The following is a 17,026-nucleotide window of genomic DNA, read 5'->3' as shown; positions in this document are numbered from 1 at the left end:
GGGCGGCGGGAAAAGCCGAGACACGGACAGTGCAAAGGCGTTCTGTGCTCACGCTGTGGCTGAACTAGAGGGGTAACTTTATTCTGTTCAGGTATGTAGACGCGCCCAGGTGCACCATGACGGCCCTGCCTGTCCCTGCCACTGCAGCACGCCATCCAGTCACCTTTCCCGTGTCACCTCCCAGGGCGTGGGTCCCACACGGGACCCCCGGGCTACAGAACTGGGTTATAAAACTCTTTCCACGCCCGGGGGGAGCTGTCAGATGACTAAATTACCACGCACGGTCCACATCTCATTCAGAAGGACAAATAAACAGTATAAACCAAATGTATCTTGAAATTAGAAACTGACTGCCAATCTCCTTGTTGCAGGTAGAACACACTCATTACGATATACGACTCACCACTTATTCAGGCGGAGACCACCTGTCTGCATATTTGACGTCACCTGAAGTGCTGCCGAGCATCACGCTCTGGAACTAAAGGCCCAACCCCCTGCATCTGAGCCCGAAGCAGACCAGAGGCCATGGTTGGGGAGGGCAACACTGCCCACCCGCCTCCACTTTTAGCCAGGGGAGAAGGGCTCTCTCTGAACAATGAAGCAGGGGGTATTCCTAAGGTTCCTCACTCCTTCTCTAGGTTAACGAGGCACAGAAACAATTCCCAACAATGACGCTGAATTACATAAAAATTGGAAACATCAAATATTCTTTACAGATGAGGTTCTGTCTTTCAAAACTGGCATTTTTCACCAAAACAGCATTGTACAGAAACAGAATTTCACCACGCTGTTAAAAGCCAAGGAAATTAAACAGATGTCCGCTAAACTGCAGGCTGAATCAAAACTGAAGAAGCAAAGTCGGCATGTAGACAAAACGGGTGCTGTTCTACACTGACCTGTAATCCTCAGTCTATCATAATCAGCACCAGGCTACGACTCAGCCAAAGGCCGGGTACACAGCCGGTACTGCAGTAAGAACGAGGAGGTTCTGACACTGTGCTTTTGTGCATGAAGTTTGCTCAGCTCCTGTTGCTCAGTTCTGCCCTGGAGAGCGGAAGGGAGCAGCCACGGAAATCTGGCATCGCCCACCATCTTACTTACAAGCTACCTCAAACCTTTGCTACTCGCCCTGGCTGGTGTGGCTCAGTGGACTGAGCGCCGGCCTGCAAACCAAAGAGTCACAGCTTCGATTCCCAGTCAGGGCACACGCCTGGGTTACGGGCCAGGTCCCCAGTAAGGACACACAAGAGGCAACCACACATTGGTATTTCTCTCCCTCTTTTTCTCCCTCCCTCCCCGCTCTCTGAAAATAAATTGTGGTTTTTTTTTAAATCTTTGCTATTTAAAGATTGGGTCCACAGGATTACCACATTCAGTCTAAAATGCATGAACAAAAGAATTAAGGAATTCTCAGGGGGAAATGGTAAGAATCGCCTTAAGAAATGGTGTTACCAGTCCTCGGGCAGGTCCTGCCTGACTGACACTTACCTACTGCTGTCCAGCGGGTCCGTCTCCTCATCGGAGCTCATCTCGATGGGAAACATGTCTTCGTCTTCCGACGTGTTGGTGTTGTCGTCCCTTTTCAGGCTGTCCAGCTGGGACTTCCTCCTCCTCTTCCTTCTCTTCTTCACCGAAGAGCCGCCGGAAGGGGCCTCACCGGGAGCTAGGACCGGGGCCGGCGAGCCGGCGTCCAGGCCTCGCACCCAGTCCGCAGAGCTCCTCCTCAGCTGGCACTCCATCCGCGAGGCCCCTTCCGACAGGATGGGGGAGGTGGCCAGGTGCACGGGGACCACCTCCTAAGGGACAGGAGATTTTTTTAAATAAAAGAGCCTCATTTGTTTGGGTCCAGAAGCAGGACCGTGCCCCAGGGGTGCCAGCGCCCGCTGGGAGCCCAGGCGCCACTTGGGAATAGCCACGCCGGGCCGTGAGGAGAGACGCAGCAGTGACCTGGGCAGGAGACCACGAAGTCAGCAGTTAACTCTTCAAATGCCACTGCTGAGTATGCCTTTGCATAAGTATAACAGAGTGAGGTAATCCTCAGTCACTCCGCGTCACCAAAACTCAACTCTCAACTATCCAGAGGCCAGAGGAAACACTCGGCTTTGAGTCATCACATCACCCTGGGGACCAGACTTGGCTTTCACTCGGTGTTGGCAAGGGGGTGTGGTAAGAGAGAGTGTGCGTGTGTTTCCAATGTGCACTGAAGTAAGATGTCCATACTGTTCGGAAAAGCACTGGACCGTCCCCCGTGCTGCCCCCCAAGGGCCTGCCCAGGTCAGGGGACAGCCAGGCACGCGGACGTCCAATAATTAGATACTGACCCTTTTCATAAAAACCAGAGGAGGGGGCAGGGGCATGAGGGGACTAAATTGTAATGGGAAAAAATACAATAAAAATATACTTAAATTTTTAAAAAAGATAAAAAGGCAAAAATAAAAGAATACAGAGCCTGTCAATTTCATAGCTGACTGATGAATTCATCAGTGTTTTAAAAACTAGAGGAATCATTTTGTTAACGATTCACTTATCATGAGAAACCTGGTAACAGGAAGGGAAGAACAGATGTAAAAGGGGGTAAACACAGACGCGCTGCTGGGGGTAGGAAGTGGCTTAGGGAACAGCGAGTGTGCAACAGACACGACACCTACACCGAGAGGCTCAGCCTCAGGCCGAAGGGAAGAAGGGACCGGCGAAGATGGAAGGCATGAGGGAGGCCACCTCACCCAGCTGCTCAACTGGACCAAGCGAAGAAGAAACACAGGACGCACTGACACGGGGTCAAGGGCAGGAAAGAAGGTCCAGATGACTGAAAAGGGAAGGGGTGGGGCTCTGCAGTGGAGGGCAGACGGCACCCTGCAGCAGTCTGGTGAGGAAGGACACAGGCTCCCCAGTTTCCAGCAGCCTCTCAGGGGCAGAAAGGGTCATCGGATGGGACAGGACCTACTCTGGCCTCCTGACCCCAGCCACCCACCAGCATCTGTAAGGCCAGCCCAGCAGGCCCTCTGAGATTTGCAGGTTCCTCGCCCAAAATGCTTCTCCAGCTCTTACAACATAACAGCTGTTGAAAGCCAAGGGGAAACAGAAATTAAAAAGGCAAGCGTGCATTTGAGGTGGGAAGAGTGTCTGTCGAAGCACCACTAGGAACTAATTCATAATTTCACTAATTCATGATTCATAATTCCTGAACCAGGAGGTAAAGAGCAGGCAGGCAGGGAAGCAGGGCCCCTGACAGCCACGGGGCAGCTACTACAGGGCAGTTACGAAGGAGGGAGGCACAGCAGGAGGACACCGGTGTCTGTGCCTCACCTGTGGGCGGGCCCAAAGGAAGCAGCAAGTGGGACGGTTCTGTCCTGAAACTGAACACAGGGACACTGGCTTGAGAGCCCAGGGTGGTTCCTTCCCACCCAGGCTGCCTGCCCTGGAAGGAAGGAGCTCAAGTAGACTTTGCTGAGGAATGACTACCCCAGACCACGTCACAGTGGCTTTCTCAGTGAGTAAAAGAGTAGTTTATCTAGAAGAAAACTCAGGGATACATCTTTGTGACCTTGGACTTTGCAAAGGACTCCCAGATACCAAAAGCACAAGCAACAAAAGAAAAAGTAGATAAATTAAACTACAACAAAATTTAAAACTTTGTGCTTCAAAAGACACCACCAAGAAAGTACAAAGACAACTGACACAGTGGAAGAAAATATGTGACTTCATATTGTGACTTCATATATGTGACTTCAACTGACACAGTAGAAGTCAAATAGATTATAAGGGGCTTGTATCTAGAATACATTACGAATTCTTACAACTCAATAATAAAACGACAACCCAATTAAGAAATGAACAAAGGATCTAAATAGACATTTCTCCAAAGACATACAAATGGCCAATAAGCACTTGAAAAGATGCTCAACGTCACCAGTCACCAGGGAGACGCAGATCAAAGCCACAGGGAGACACCACTTCACACCCACTGGGACAGCTGTGATCAGAGTCAAAAGGGAACTCCCACACACTGCTGATGAAAATGTAAGTGGCGCAACAGCTCTGGACGACAGTCTGGTAGTTCCTCAAATGTTAAACACAGCTACCATCTGACCCCGCAATTCCACTCCCAGGCACTCGCCCAAGAGAAATGAAAACTCGCGTCCACGTGAAAACCTGGACACCAACACCCACAGCAGCAGCATCCACAAAAGGTGAAAACCGCCCACGTGCCCACCCACACATGGAAGGAGAAACAAAACATGGTGCGTGGATACAACGGGACACTGTTCACCACACACGGGAACGAAGTACCAGCTGGAACGTGACGGATGACCTTGTGCTGGACCGTGGATGACTTTGAAAACACCAGGACAAGTGAGAGCAGACAGACACAAAGGATCAGACAGCACACAGCCCGTTTAAAGGACGCTCAGAAGAAGGAAGTGTACTGAGACAGAAAGCAGATTAGTGGTTGCTTAGGGCTCTGGGGGGGTCAGTGGGGGTCGATGGGGGACGGAGATGGGGAGGTGACAACGACAGGGAAGAGAGTTTCTGCTTGAGGTGATGGACATGATCTAAAATTGACCATGGTAGCAATTGTGAAAACTGGTAACACACCTGTGAAAATACTAAATAACACACCTGAAAATACTAAAAACCACTGAACTATACCACTGAAACAGATAAATGCTGTGGTGTGAGAATTATCTCAATAGCGCTGTTAGAAATTTTTAAGTAATTAAAATAAATGCAATCTGGTCACTCATTAAATAAAAATTCCAACACACGGCCCCCTTAAGATTTGACACCAGTTTAGTTTGTAAGCATTGGACAAGGGTTCAGGCCAAGGTGATTGGGTTCTCCCGTCTCCCTACAAACAGTGAGCCAATGGGAGCAGTCAGGACTGCTGAGGCTTGTGCTGGCCCAGCTCAGACCCCAGCACAGACCAGCCCGCCTCCTCTGCTGCCAGAGCTGACCAGCCAGGCGCCAGTGTCACCTTCCGCCCACACTTCCGCTGTCCCTTAGATAAGCGTAGCTCAATGCTCGAAGGCAGGAAGTAAACCCGACCACCCAGCCTTCCCTACCTGATCATTATCAGTCTCTTGAACAAAAAATGCTTCTCCATTATCTCCCAATTTCATGTGCAAATCCACGGACTCCCCGTTGATTTCTATGTCAACCTGAAAGGAAAACAGGTGTCTCCACAGCAGGAAGTGAACCTCTCGGGGTGGGGGGGGGCACCCCCACAGACACACACACACTTGAATCGCACACACGCCGCACACATCTCACAATCCCCACTCTCAATCAGCCAATCCGGTCCTACCTGCGCTTCCCCATCGGAAAATGGAGCCGACCTCCCTACCCACACCTCCATCTCCTGGAGCCTGGCCAGCTTGTGACTGCCTCAACCAGCAGAACACATTAGGTGACCTCAGAGGCTAGGTCCAGAAAAAAATGCAACAGCCACTTGGCAGGCACTTGTGCATGTTCTCTCTCTCTCTCTCTCACCACGCTTGCCCTTGTGGCTAGCCACCATGCTGTGAGGATGCCCAGCCCATGAGGAGGGGTCAACAGCCTCCTGAGTGGCCAGCCAAGGGCCCAGGTCATGTGAGTTGAACCCGCCCTCAGAGGGTTCCAGCCCCGACCCCGGAGCCCTCCAGCTGAGGCCCCAGACGGCGACAGCAGAGCCAGACAGTCCTGCCGCACTTGGTCTGGATTCTGACCCCAGAACCCAGGAGCTTCGTGAACAGTGGAACTTAATGCCCGTGGAAACCAAGAGCTTAGCGCCGTCAGTTCGGGAGTGATTTGCACAGCCACAGTCACCAGAACCATCTGAACTGACTGTCAACTCAGGGAACAGCCCTTTCCAATGGAAGGCTAAACATCTGGGTCCACAACATGCTCCAGACACGTGAAGGCACAGAACGATGGTGACCTTCTCTGCGGGGAGAAGCCACCCCCAGGTCCCGGGGCCCCAGGCTCTCACCACTTTCTCCCGGGAGCGCAGGACCCCCATCTTCCCGAAGCGGACGTGGAATGGCGAACACTGCAGGCTCCCGTTGGGCTGGCGGACAACGATGATGTCGATGCATCCGGACAAGGTGGCAGGGTTCAAGCCCTTGTAGAGCTCCTTCACGGTGACAAACACCTGGCCTGCCAGCTGCCCGACGTAATTCATGGTTTGAGCCTAGAAAACATAGCCAGGCAAGACACACACAGACAAGCAAACAATTATAATTCAGAGAAGGCCGTCTGTCTAGAGTCAGTCAAAATGAAATCCTCATGTCAAAACGTTAATTTGAGGTGGATTACGAGTTCATTTGGTTTCCCGGCACGGGCTCCACCCCACCCCACCACCCACCTCCCCCCTCGCAAAACAAGGAGCCACCAGCCCCTACCCTGAAGACCCAGGAGGCCTGAGCTCTGTCAGCACTGGGCCCTTCCTTGCTGACGTCAAAGGTCCTTGTTCGTCCTCACGGCCCCTGCCACCTGCACTTGCTCTGCGTCTATGTGCAGGTTCTGCAGACTAAATCTCAAGGCTGTTGACCAAAGACTGCATACGACACCTCTTAGTACCCCCACATGCCACGTGGGGCAGGCACTTAATTCATTGAGGAAAAAAAACTATGTTTACTTGACAAGAAAAAAAATGGTTATTATTTTGACCACTCCCACCCTGGTCCTTGCCTACCCACGTGACTGTCTTCCACACTCCTGGGGACATCTGTGCTCAGCCGGTGTCTCTGCCCAACTAGTCCACTTAAGTCCACTCGGCAAGTGTTCAGAACACTACTCTACCAGGGGCCTGGGGCTGGGGACAGCGAGACAAAGAAGACACAGTCTCGATCCCTGAAAGGACTCACAGGCTCATGAAGGAGCAAGAAGCAAAACACAAGTCCCGAAAATGTGTGTCAGTGCGCTGTGTTCCTGGACTCTAAGTACGCGCTAGGAGAGTGAGGACGGAAGACAGCGGAGAGTGCATCGCAGAGGCTGCCAATGGGGCTGGGAGGAGGCTGGGGCGCTTTCAGGTGAGAAGGTGGACGAGCGCCCTGCAGGAGGAGAGAGGTGCATGAAGACACAGGCGCAGCTGTCCCTGCAGCAGAGAACACCCGGGGGAAAGCCAGCGCGTCGAAACCACGCCAGCAGATTCGGACATTGCCGCGCCGCAACTGTGGACTCACAGGAGATTCGGGAACACCACAGTGGCGACTCAGACCAAAGTTTCGAAAATGCATGGTGGAACAAGTGCAGAGACGACTGGCAAGAAAGGAGGCAAAAGGCAGTTGGTAGCTGTGTGTGATGGTGCCGACGGGAAATGACGCCAGCCTGAAAGATGAGTGGCAGAAGACATGGAGGGAGAGATACCCAGGCACAGAGCAGCCGGGTCTGAGCATGCGCAGTATGCTGGCTCCGCCCACCGCACACATGCTGATCGGCAGCCCGGCCTCCAATCCCCAACACACACACACTTCCCTGTCACCTGTCCTGTTGAGACTCAAGACACCTCAGTTCTGTCCAGGGCACTGAGGTCTCGCCCTGCCACTTGTTTCTGTGCCCTCCTCCTCCTCACTCAGCTTCACTGGGCCACCCCACCCACCACGCTCCCCATCTCCCCCCAAGAAGGGGGCTGTGCTTACTGGTCCTTCCCACTCTAGGTCCTCTCCTCCCAGCTCTGGCAGCCTCACAAGGGGACCTGGTCTCCACCCTCCCCCCCGCACCCCGACTCCTCTCTGCACACGCGGCCCTTTAGGGCACTTGTGAGGCTATGTGGTCCAAACACGTGAGTAGGAAGGGTTTGCACAATGTGATTTCCGTCTGTGGACCCCAAGACCGGGCCCTTCCTCCTGGCCCATAGGCCTCCATTTTCCAAGGCGCTGACCTGCCCATGGGGCACACAGGACACACTGTGCCCGCCCACAGCAGGCTCCTTACAGTGATCCCGGCAGCCATGACACCTGTCCCTGACCAGCCCCCACTCAGAGTTCAGTCCTGTGACCTTTCTTGTGCCGATGTGTCTATTTTGCCATGTGGTTCTCTTGTCTGTTGGCAAAGCCAGATTCTCCTTGAGGCCAAGGATCAGGCCTTGTCCGTTCAAGTTAAAACAACAAAAAATGCCTTCTGGAAGCTTCACCCCAATCTCTATGACATGAGCAGCCGTGATATTAGCATCCCCAATTTGCAAATGAGGAAACCAAGACCCAAACATAGTGGGTCCAATGGCCTGTGTACACTGGGCAAAAAAGAAGGGTGGATGTAACTCTAATTTAGAACTGAAAAGAGTCAAAACTCAATGGACAAAACCTACAAAAGACAGAGCGCAAGCCAGCCCTCGCTTCTCATTTTGGGGCCTGAAACGACGCCCTCTGGCTTTGTACTTACCTGACCCCTAAGATGAGGAACCCGGTCACACATTCAGTAAACACGGGGAGATACACATGCACCTGCTGCCCTCAGACAGGGACCACCAGGGCAGTCCAGCTGCCAGCCTGAACACAAGCACGTGCCCACAGACACAGAAAATCATGCCATTTCTAAGTGCACTTTTTCGACTTCATGGAAAAAGGGGAGAGCGCACAGGCCTTGAAAAGATGACTATAAAAAAAGGATTCTTTGTAACCCTGACACTCCTTACAGGGAACCCGTTTATTCAGGAGACCGTCGCCACAATGTCCAACCTAGTGTGACCACACTGTGCTGAGGGGCAAACCTCTGACAGTACAGCTACGGGCAAGCAGGGTGAACATCATCTTGCACGATTCCTTCCACATACATTACCTTGTGCTCATGTGTTTCGAACAACCACCCTGGAGGCACAAGGCCTGTCAGAGGAGAAAACTCAAAGACAAGGGAAAGTACAACGAAGCAAAAATGCCCAGGATAGCAGGTGCCCAGCAGATCTGGAATCCAGGGCTTTGGACTCAGTAGCCCCCTCCAGCCCTCCCCACGACTTCTCTTAACCATCCCTCCTCATGTATGAATGTATGAGCTGTGCTCATCACAGAATGACATGTGCCCCACCCCCACCCCCGCAGCAGTGACATCCTGAAGACACGCCCGTGCTACTGCTGCTGCTAACACAGCTCCTGAGACCTCAGGGCCCGCCAACCAGCACTTTTTATTCAAAACAGAGAGAAGGCTCATAGCTGCGCGGGATGACCACATCACGGCCGCCTACCTTCTCATCTGTAAATGCGGACCTTGGCCTGGATGAGCTGGAGGTGCAATTCCAGCTCCAGCCATTTGAAGAGAAAGGCTGCGCTCCTTAATGCTGAGCAACTGACAGGGCGTCTTTAATAATTTAAACTCAGTGTTCCTCTGTTCTCCTGCCCTCAAGAACAGAGCATCCCTCCCCCTCACTAAGGAGCAAATTCAAGGTTATCATGCAGAATCTGAGCATTTTGAAGCTGGCAGGATCCTGACTGGGTTGATGCTCTGACACCCGGTTTCAAAGAAATGAGCTCAGAAATGTGCAGTGACTTTGGCAGACTCCCCGGGGGCGGAGGCAGATGGAGCCCAGGCTCAGGTTTCCACTCCTGTGATCTCCGCTCTGTGCTGCCCCGGGAATTGGCCTCAATTATGTTTCCTACCATAAATAGTCAGAAACTGCTTTGACATCTTTACCTATCCCCTCTACTGCATAACTTATTCACAAACCGGAAAATACTTCCATTTAGAAGCAGAAAATATGTTCATAATCCCTAACAAATAACAGGGCAATGGCCCCGCCCGGCAACAGGCTCCTGCTGCGAGACTGCCCTGGCTGAGCACTGAGAGTCTGTCAAAGGGAGAACACACCACCTCCCACCCAGTAGGATGGCTACCGTCGAAAAGCAGAAAACAGGCACCGCCGAGGACATGGGGAAACTGGAACCCGCGTGCGCTGCTGATGGAGCTGCCAGACAGCGCGGCCACCACATGACAATGCTGGCTCCTCGGAGATGAAAAACAGAGGCACTGGACAATCGAGCAATCCCGCTCCCAGGTGTACACGCAAGGCAAACCGACAGCCCGCTGTCAAAGAGACGTCTGCACACCCACGTTCACAGCGGCACCATTCCCAACAGCCAAGAGCCGGAAACAGCCTAAGTGCCCATCGATGAAAGAGTGGACAGAATCGTGGTACACGCACCACGCAACGGAATGCTACTTAGCCTTGAAAAGGGAGGGAGTTCTGGCACATGTTACAATATGGATAGACCTAGAGGACACTGTGCCGAGTGAAATACGCCAGTCACACACACAAACACCGTGTGATCCCACTTAGATGAGGTGGCTCGAACGTGGGGAGCGGGGAGGGGGAGAGTGTGTCCTGGGCACAGAGCTTCTTCTGCAGATGAGAGACGGTCTGGAGCTGGAGACCAGCGAAGGTTCCCCAACATCACTGTAGTTATTATGCTAAGTGTACTGAAGTATATACACTTAATGGCTGAGACAGTCCATTTTATGTTCTGTGTATTTCTCCACAAATTAAAAAAAAATTAAGGAGTTAGGAAGAATACTGTATTAACCAGAACTCATTTCAGGAAAAGGAGTGTTAGTTGGTAAAAAATTTTCTTCGGAAGGCCTTGGGCCTGGGGGGACATGGGAGAGGGTGGCCAGTCCCCCTGGGCATCTGCAGGGCAGAGGGGCACTGGCCACCGGGGCCGGAGTGGCTCCCCTCTCCCCGCCCCAGGACCTCCTCCAGATCACTGCTGGACAGAAACTGAACCGGCACAGGGATACACCAGCTGGGCGCCAGGTCCCCCTTCTGCAGCCACCAGCTCCTTTGAAGCAAAAGGATCCAGAGAGAAGCAAATTTGATTGACCTGAAGAAGCCAGCCCAGATTTCGAAGGTCAAGCTCATCTCTGACAACGACGGTTTCCATTAAGATACATGGCCGGCCTGAGGGGAAGATCTGTTTTGAAGAAAGTATTTTAATGCCTCAAGAGTAACAGAAGTAAACCTGCAGAGAACCAAACAAAACGCTTAAATTTCCAGTTAAGACAGCTTTGAGACACGCGCTCTTCCTTCTCCCCGTACCAAATTACTTCAGATTGGTTGATTTTAATCTCAAAACTTGGCAAGAAAGAGCTGCTTCTCCTGACAGGCTTCAGGGACCGCCTGAAACAGGACTCCACAGCCCAAGTTCAAAGGGTTCTCAAGGAGAGCGGAGCGCGACCTCACAGACCCTCTGGCCAAACCCAGGTTTGGTGTGGATTCGCAGTGACTCTGAGGTTATGAAACAAGTGTGTTTTCTTAAGGGGACATTTTCTAGCTTGATCTTTCTGGAATACGGCTGTCTGAGGCTCTTCCCTCCCACTGGGATCCCCTTCCCCACATACTCTGCCCTGAATCAGAAACTACTTACGCTGGACCCAGCAGATGACACACCAGGAACCTAGACACGAAAGCCTATTTCTATCTGGGATTGTATTTACCAGTTTAGTAAGAAATTGTGCGTTCAACTTGAAAAGAGTCGACTACCAGAACTGAATACGGGAACTGGAAATATTTGAGGCCCAGCACCTTAATCTAGTCGTCAGTTCAGCAACCAGTCGTTCTGCCCACTGATCCCACAAAGTGATTTCCATTCCTGTTCCATTTCTCTCAGCTGTCGAGTCCATGGAGGCGCCTTATCTAGGAAGTCACCATTTCCCCCTTTCCCTGTTGCGGGTTTGCGCCTTGGCCGTGAATCGGGGATGTGGTGCGACCCCCGGCGGGTCCCACTCTGCTCCTCCTCCCCGGGAAGGCTGCAGACCAGGAGGGGCTGGCCCAGGCCAAGGTCAACAGCGAGTGCACTCCCTCAGTGATACAATTCTCGGCTTCTCCACTGTCCTTCAATCCTTCTCACCTCTGCTTCTCGTGCAACTTCCTTCTCTCTAGGACTCAGGTCCCTGCAAGACTTCCACCATCCCTCCTTCAGGTGTACTTCCTGTGGCCTCCTCCACGTCCGCCCTCACCTGCTGTCCGGCCTCCTCCTCGGCCTTCCGGCTCAGTTCACCACCTCACCTCCCGCCCAGGGCAGTGGCTTGATGAATGGGGGCTGTCACCTGTCAAGTGTCTGGACAGCCCCCATCCCCCAAGCTGGTCTGCTGTCCTGAGGATGGCAGGGCCTCTGGGCACCCAACCCCGGGGCGCAGGAAACGGCTGTGGTCACACATGCCAGCCACGCTTCCTTTGACGAGCCCCTCCAACACCTGACAGGAGTCTTTCCTTTTTTTCTTTCTTCTTTTTTTGGCCTGTTGAGCTGGGTCCCTCTGGAATGACTAGATTAGACCTATATGGTGGCTATGTTCCAAAAGCAGAAGTGCAGGAACCAAAAAACATGTTCCTGAGCTGACAAAAAACAGATGTAACTTTGACCTGCAAAAACAACGAAGAGTGGTAGTAATTACCTACCCTTTTTGCTCCAACGTGACTTTTTAAAAAACCAGGTGCCTATACTTGTGCATTAGGGTTTCTGGTGCCAAGAATTAACCAATCAGACGCAGCCTTACTATGCAGCACGATCAACAGATGCAACTCCATGATACGACCCACACATGGTTCGAGACAGGATTCGAGACAGGACAGTCACACCAGACAGGAGTCGTCAGGCAGGCTCCTGTCATTTATCACATGACAGCCGGAGGGAGAAGAGGTCCCTGCCCCGACTCTACAGTCAGATGCTGCCTGATTGCAAAGCTCTCAAAGCGCGCAGACTGGAAGCCACCGTTCAGAAGACGTCTCCGGTGGCACAATGGAGACAGAGAACGCAGGGTCAAAGCCACCTCCATCCGCCCTGCGCACGTAAAACAAACGCTTGCCCAGCGTGTCAAGGGCCCGCGGTGAAGTGTGCTCACTCCAGTGACACTGTGGAGGGACAGGAAGGGAGCATGCAGGCAGGACAGGTATCAGGTGTGGAGGGTCCTGTTTCTGCAGGACACAGACAGCCTGTCACACTTTAGTGAGAAATGAGCTGGCGTGCAGGCAGAAATGGGGGAACTGGTTAAAAGTGGTGCAGACCACAGACAACAGGTCATCCAACTGCACCAGGGTCCCAGCAGAGGCTGCCCTTGGATTCTCCGCTGCTGAAAAGGGTATCCTGAACAAGCGAGAGTTCCAGGCTCCAGGAGAACACAAGTCCTTCTGCCCAGAGGGTGGGGATCGCTGGTATCCCGGCTGCACAGCCCCCTGCGCCCGATGCTTGTCTCCAGGAGGTTCTCGGGGGCAGCAGATGCAGCCCCGAGGACCATACACCTCTTACCTGGCACACAGCCAAGGGCTCCTGGGACAATCACTGCGGGTGGCCCTGATAAAATACTCATTCTGAGAAAGACTTCAGTGGGCACGGAAAACCACACAGGGACTCTATACCAACTTTGGAGAGAAAATAACCTGCGAAGCCCTCAGATCTAAACCCAGTTTACACTCCAAACCCTTAACGCATCGCTCACTGCATCCCAGGGCTGCACATCAAAGCCACCCTGTGCGGCAGTCACGGCCGGCACTATTACCCCACTGGTGACAAGGACCTGGGGCACCACACTTGCGTGACAGTCATTCAGAGAAGCAGGACCGGGAAGGGGCAGCGCGAGGACAGGAGCCCTGGCTGGCATGCCGCCGGCCCACCCTGCTCTCCTCGGCACCGTGCTGCCCCCCCATCTCACCGGATAAAACTGGAACCCACGGGTGAGGCCCAGTCACAGCAAACCCCCTCAGGTGGCTGGAGCAGAACAGATGGCGACCACCGAGTTCCAAGTGACAGGTGATATCCTGCACATGTCTGCAGGGCATCCCGTGCAGCACAAATGGTCACAGGATGCACTGAAGGCAGCGTCCCCACGGGGCCAGTCTGTGAGGCCGAGCTCCTGCTCAGAGTCTAAGCCACCGCCCGACAAAGAGGTTGCAGAGGGAATTCAGGACAGGACGGGGCTCTGAGCTGACGACCCTGGGACGCAGTCATAGCAGCACCAAGAAATCGAGTCTCCAACCCAAGCAGAACCCGGGGTGGGGGTAGGGAGGCAGCTGCGTTGGGGGGGTCACGGTTGGGGGGGGAGATGGAGGAAAGGGGTAAACGATGTGCAGATACCAAGGTGCACCCTTCACCTCCGAAGTAGTCAGGCAAGTCTGGGTGTGAGGGGAAAGTGCTCGAGTTCCAAAATTAGAAGAACTTAAGAAAAGAGGAAATGATTTCACCATTAAAACTGGTAAAGACAGTGCCCCAAACAAAGCTCACTGCAAACACAGTTTACATTCCAGGCTCATCAGGCATCTCTTGCCAACAGACGAGCCATGGAACCCCAGGGGCAAGCACCTGAGGAGCAGGAGCTGCACAAAATTTGGGGTCAGGCGACCCAGAGGAGCCAGGGGCCAACACAGCCTCGCTCTGAAGCCTTTCGGACGCTGAGCGAGTGACCCGAGTGCGTGACGGGGACCTCTCGCTCAGTCTTGACTCTGAGATTTCCAGAGTGTTCACACCCCCCTCAGCCACCCCAGCGCCTCTGGAAGGTAAATTCCAACGGCTCCCTCCCAGCAAGGACGAAGGTCAAACACCCTCCTTTGTTCAGTCTAAGAGTGAAGAGTCTTTGTTCACTCTTGTCCTCAGAATGATTCATCACTTCCTGGAGAGGCTTGGCTGCTGATCCCCTGCCGCGAGCTGGAGAAAACAGGCCTTCATTCCACGTGGCTCCTCCACCCTCCGGGCAGGCGCCGAGGGGCACCTGCGGAGCCCAGGGAGCCGCTGGGATGGAAAGCCAGCCACACCTGCCCACTCTCGGAGAGGCCTGCTTTGGTTCCTGTGATCAGCAGCAGGATTTCACACCTGGGCACAGGACCAGCGGCTGCGCCGTAGCCAACAGACACGGGTGATCCGTCATGTCCCAGCCTGCTGGCTACTTTGGTTAAAGGGCACATCAGAGACTTTGAACTACCCACTGAGTTTATGCACGACACCAGGCAGAGTTCCGCAGTGAAGCGGAGCGCTACACACCCTCCAGTCCACTCACTGTCCATTCTCACCTGCCAGTTAGGTTGGGACACTGTCCAGATGACGATAACAATGAGTTAAACTTGTCCACCGTTTATCACAATGACTCAAGGGAGGCCGTTTTCCCACTCTACCTACAGAGAGGGAAACGAGCTTTAGGTTCTGGCACCTGCTCAGGCTCCCAAAGCGGGGAAGAGGCAGAAGCAGCACCCAGAGGCAGGTGGGCCTGTTTCCGGTTGTGATGATCGTGCAAACCCCGTGTGACCCTACTGTCCAAGCGAAGCGTGTGGCTGCACACACAGACTCCGAGTTACATAATGCAGGAGCATAGAATACTCACTATACGACAGTGTATTTACCTCTCCCACAGTGAAGCCAGAACGATCCACTGCGGAACATTTTAATGGTCGTATTCCCTCTTCCTGAGCTGGTATCTGGTTAGGAAGCCGGTCTGCTTGCAGGTCCGCCTGTGCAGATTGTGCTGGTGGGTCCGGAGGAGCAGCCGGCCCCACCCTCTGCCATCCCCAGGGGGCACGTGCAGACAAGGCAGGTGTTTGGGTCCATCATGGGGACGGGGCTGACTGAGCCCTGACACCAGCTATGAGAGCCAGGAGAAAGCCCTGGGCGCTTCACAGCCCTAAAAAGGGCCTCGTTCCTTCTTGTTAATGAAGAAAATGGGCAAAAAAATTTCACAGGGAAAGTCTAAACACTCGTGGCTGAAATCTCTCTGCTCCTCCTCTTCATCCCGAATACCGGTGGGTCTGAAAGTTGCTTCTGAGACAAGCGAGCCCCTCGCCAATACCCACCCCTCCCCACACACCTCCGTTCCTCCCCTGGCACAGCAGAGGTTACAGAGTGTCACCCTGCACCCGGCTCAGCACCTGGCACCAGGCAAGACCAATTCCTGCCCTTCAGAAAGTCTTACACCATAACTGGCTCAGGCATAAACAACTGAATCCTGCTGTCCGCCTACGACCTTTCTGAAAACGGAAGGCTTTCTTCGGGAGAGTGAGCACTCCATCGCAAGGAGGACTGAAAGCCTTTGGCTTCTGGTCAGGACAGTTCTTCCTCAAGGGCGTGGCGAAATCTGCCTCCACGGGGCCCCCCCCACAGGTCCTCCATTCTCCTGGTTGTCCTTGGCCATCTGAGGAGAGCTACGTGGCTGTCCCTGGGGCCCAGCACTCTAGGAAGGCCCTGCCGGCCCCCCAGCCCAGCTGAGTAAGTTTGAGGGGTGGGGGCTGTCTGGACCCCCCCCCGGCTGCTCTCCAATCACTTCCCNGAGGTTACAGAGTGTCACCCTGCACCCGGCTCAGCACCTGGCACCAGGCAAGACCAATTCCTGCCCTTCAGAAAGTCTTACACCATAACTGGCTCAGGCATAAACAACTGAATCCTGCTGTCCGCCTACGACCTTTCTGAAAACGGAAGGCTTTCTTCGGGAGAGTGAGCACTCCATCGCAAGGAGGACTGAAAGCCTTTGGCTTCTGGTCAGGACAGTTCTTCCTCAAGGGCGTGACGAAATCTGCCTCCACGGGGCCCCCCCCACAGGTCCTCCATTCTCCTGGTTGTCCTTGGCCATCTGAGGAGAGCTACGCGGCTGTCCCTGGGGCCCAGCACTCTAGGAAGGCCCTGCCGGCCCCCCAGCCCAGCTGAGTAAGTTTGAGGGGTGGGGGCTGTCTGGACCCCCCCCCCGGCTGCTCTCCAATCACTTCCCAGTCTGTGTGTCCACATCAGGCGTCCAAGTCCCAGCCCGATCAACTCTGAACAGAAACGCGAACACCACACCGCTCCTGGGGCCAGCCCAGGTCACGTTCACCTGAGAGGCTAGGAGGTAAATGTGGGTTTGCAACCAAAGCATTAAAAAAAAAAGGCAATTTCTAAGAAATCCCCAATGATGCAATGACTAATAAGACTTGCATGAAAGTGAAACTGGCTTACAGTGTATCTACCTCTTAGGACTTACGTTAGTGGCGAAGAAGAAGTCTTTTCTTCAGAGCATTGTGGGTATTTATCAGCTGGTCAGGATGATAAGTTATGTTTACGTGACAACAAAAGGAAGCAGAGCTTAGACGCGGCAGCACAAGGCAGAGCATGGC

General features: G+C 53.5%; 1 protein-coding gene across 4 annotated transcripts in view; it reads right to left on the bottom strand.

Annotated features, from left to right (window-relative positions):
* The window catches only part of LPIN1 (lipin 1), an 88,747-nt gene that overhangs the window by 38,072 nt on the left and 33,649 nt on the right, over positions 1–17,026 (bottom strand). For all 4 annotated transcript variants that reach the window (XM_037048730.1, XM_037048731.1, XM_037048734.1 and 1 more), the window contains 3 exons: positions 5,969–6,169; positions 5,064–5,159; positions 1,489–1,796 (listed from right to left, as the gene is read on the bottom strand). In XM_037048730.1, coding sequence (XP_036904625.1) covers positions 1,489–1,796; positions 5,064–5,159; positions 5,969–6,169 — 605 coding nt within the window. The remainder of the gene's footprint in view (positions 1–1,488; positions 1,797–5,063; positions 5,160–5,968; positions 6,170–17,026) is intronic.

Source organism: Sturnira hondurensis, unplaced genomic scaffold (genome assembly GCF_014824575.4).
Source record: "Sturnira hondurensis isolate 20B ecotype Veracruz unplaced genomic scaffold, ASM1482457v3 Scaffold0006413, whole genome shotgun sequence".
Lineage (NCBI taxonomy): Eukaryota > Metazoa > Chordata > Mammalia > Chiroptera > Phyllostomidae > Sturnira > Sturnira hondurensis.
Note: the sequence above shows the minus strand (reverse complement) of the source record. Positions and strands in the feature narration are given on the sequence as shown.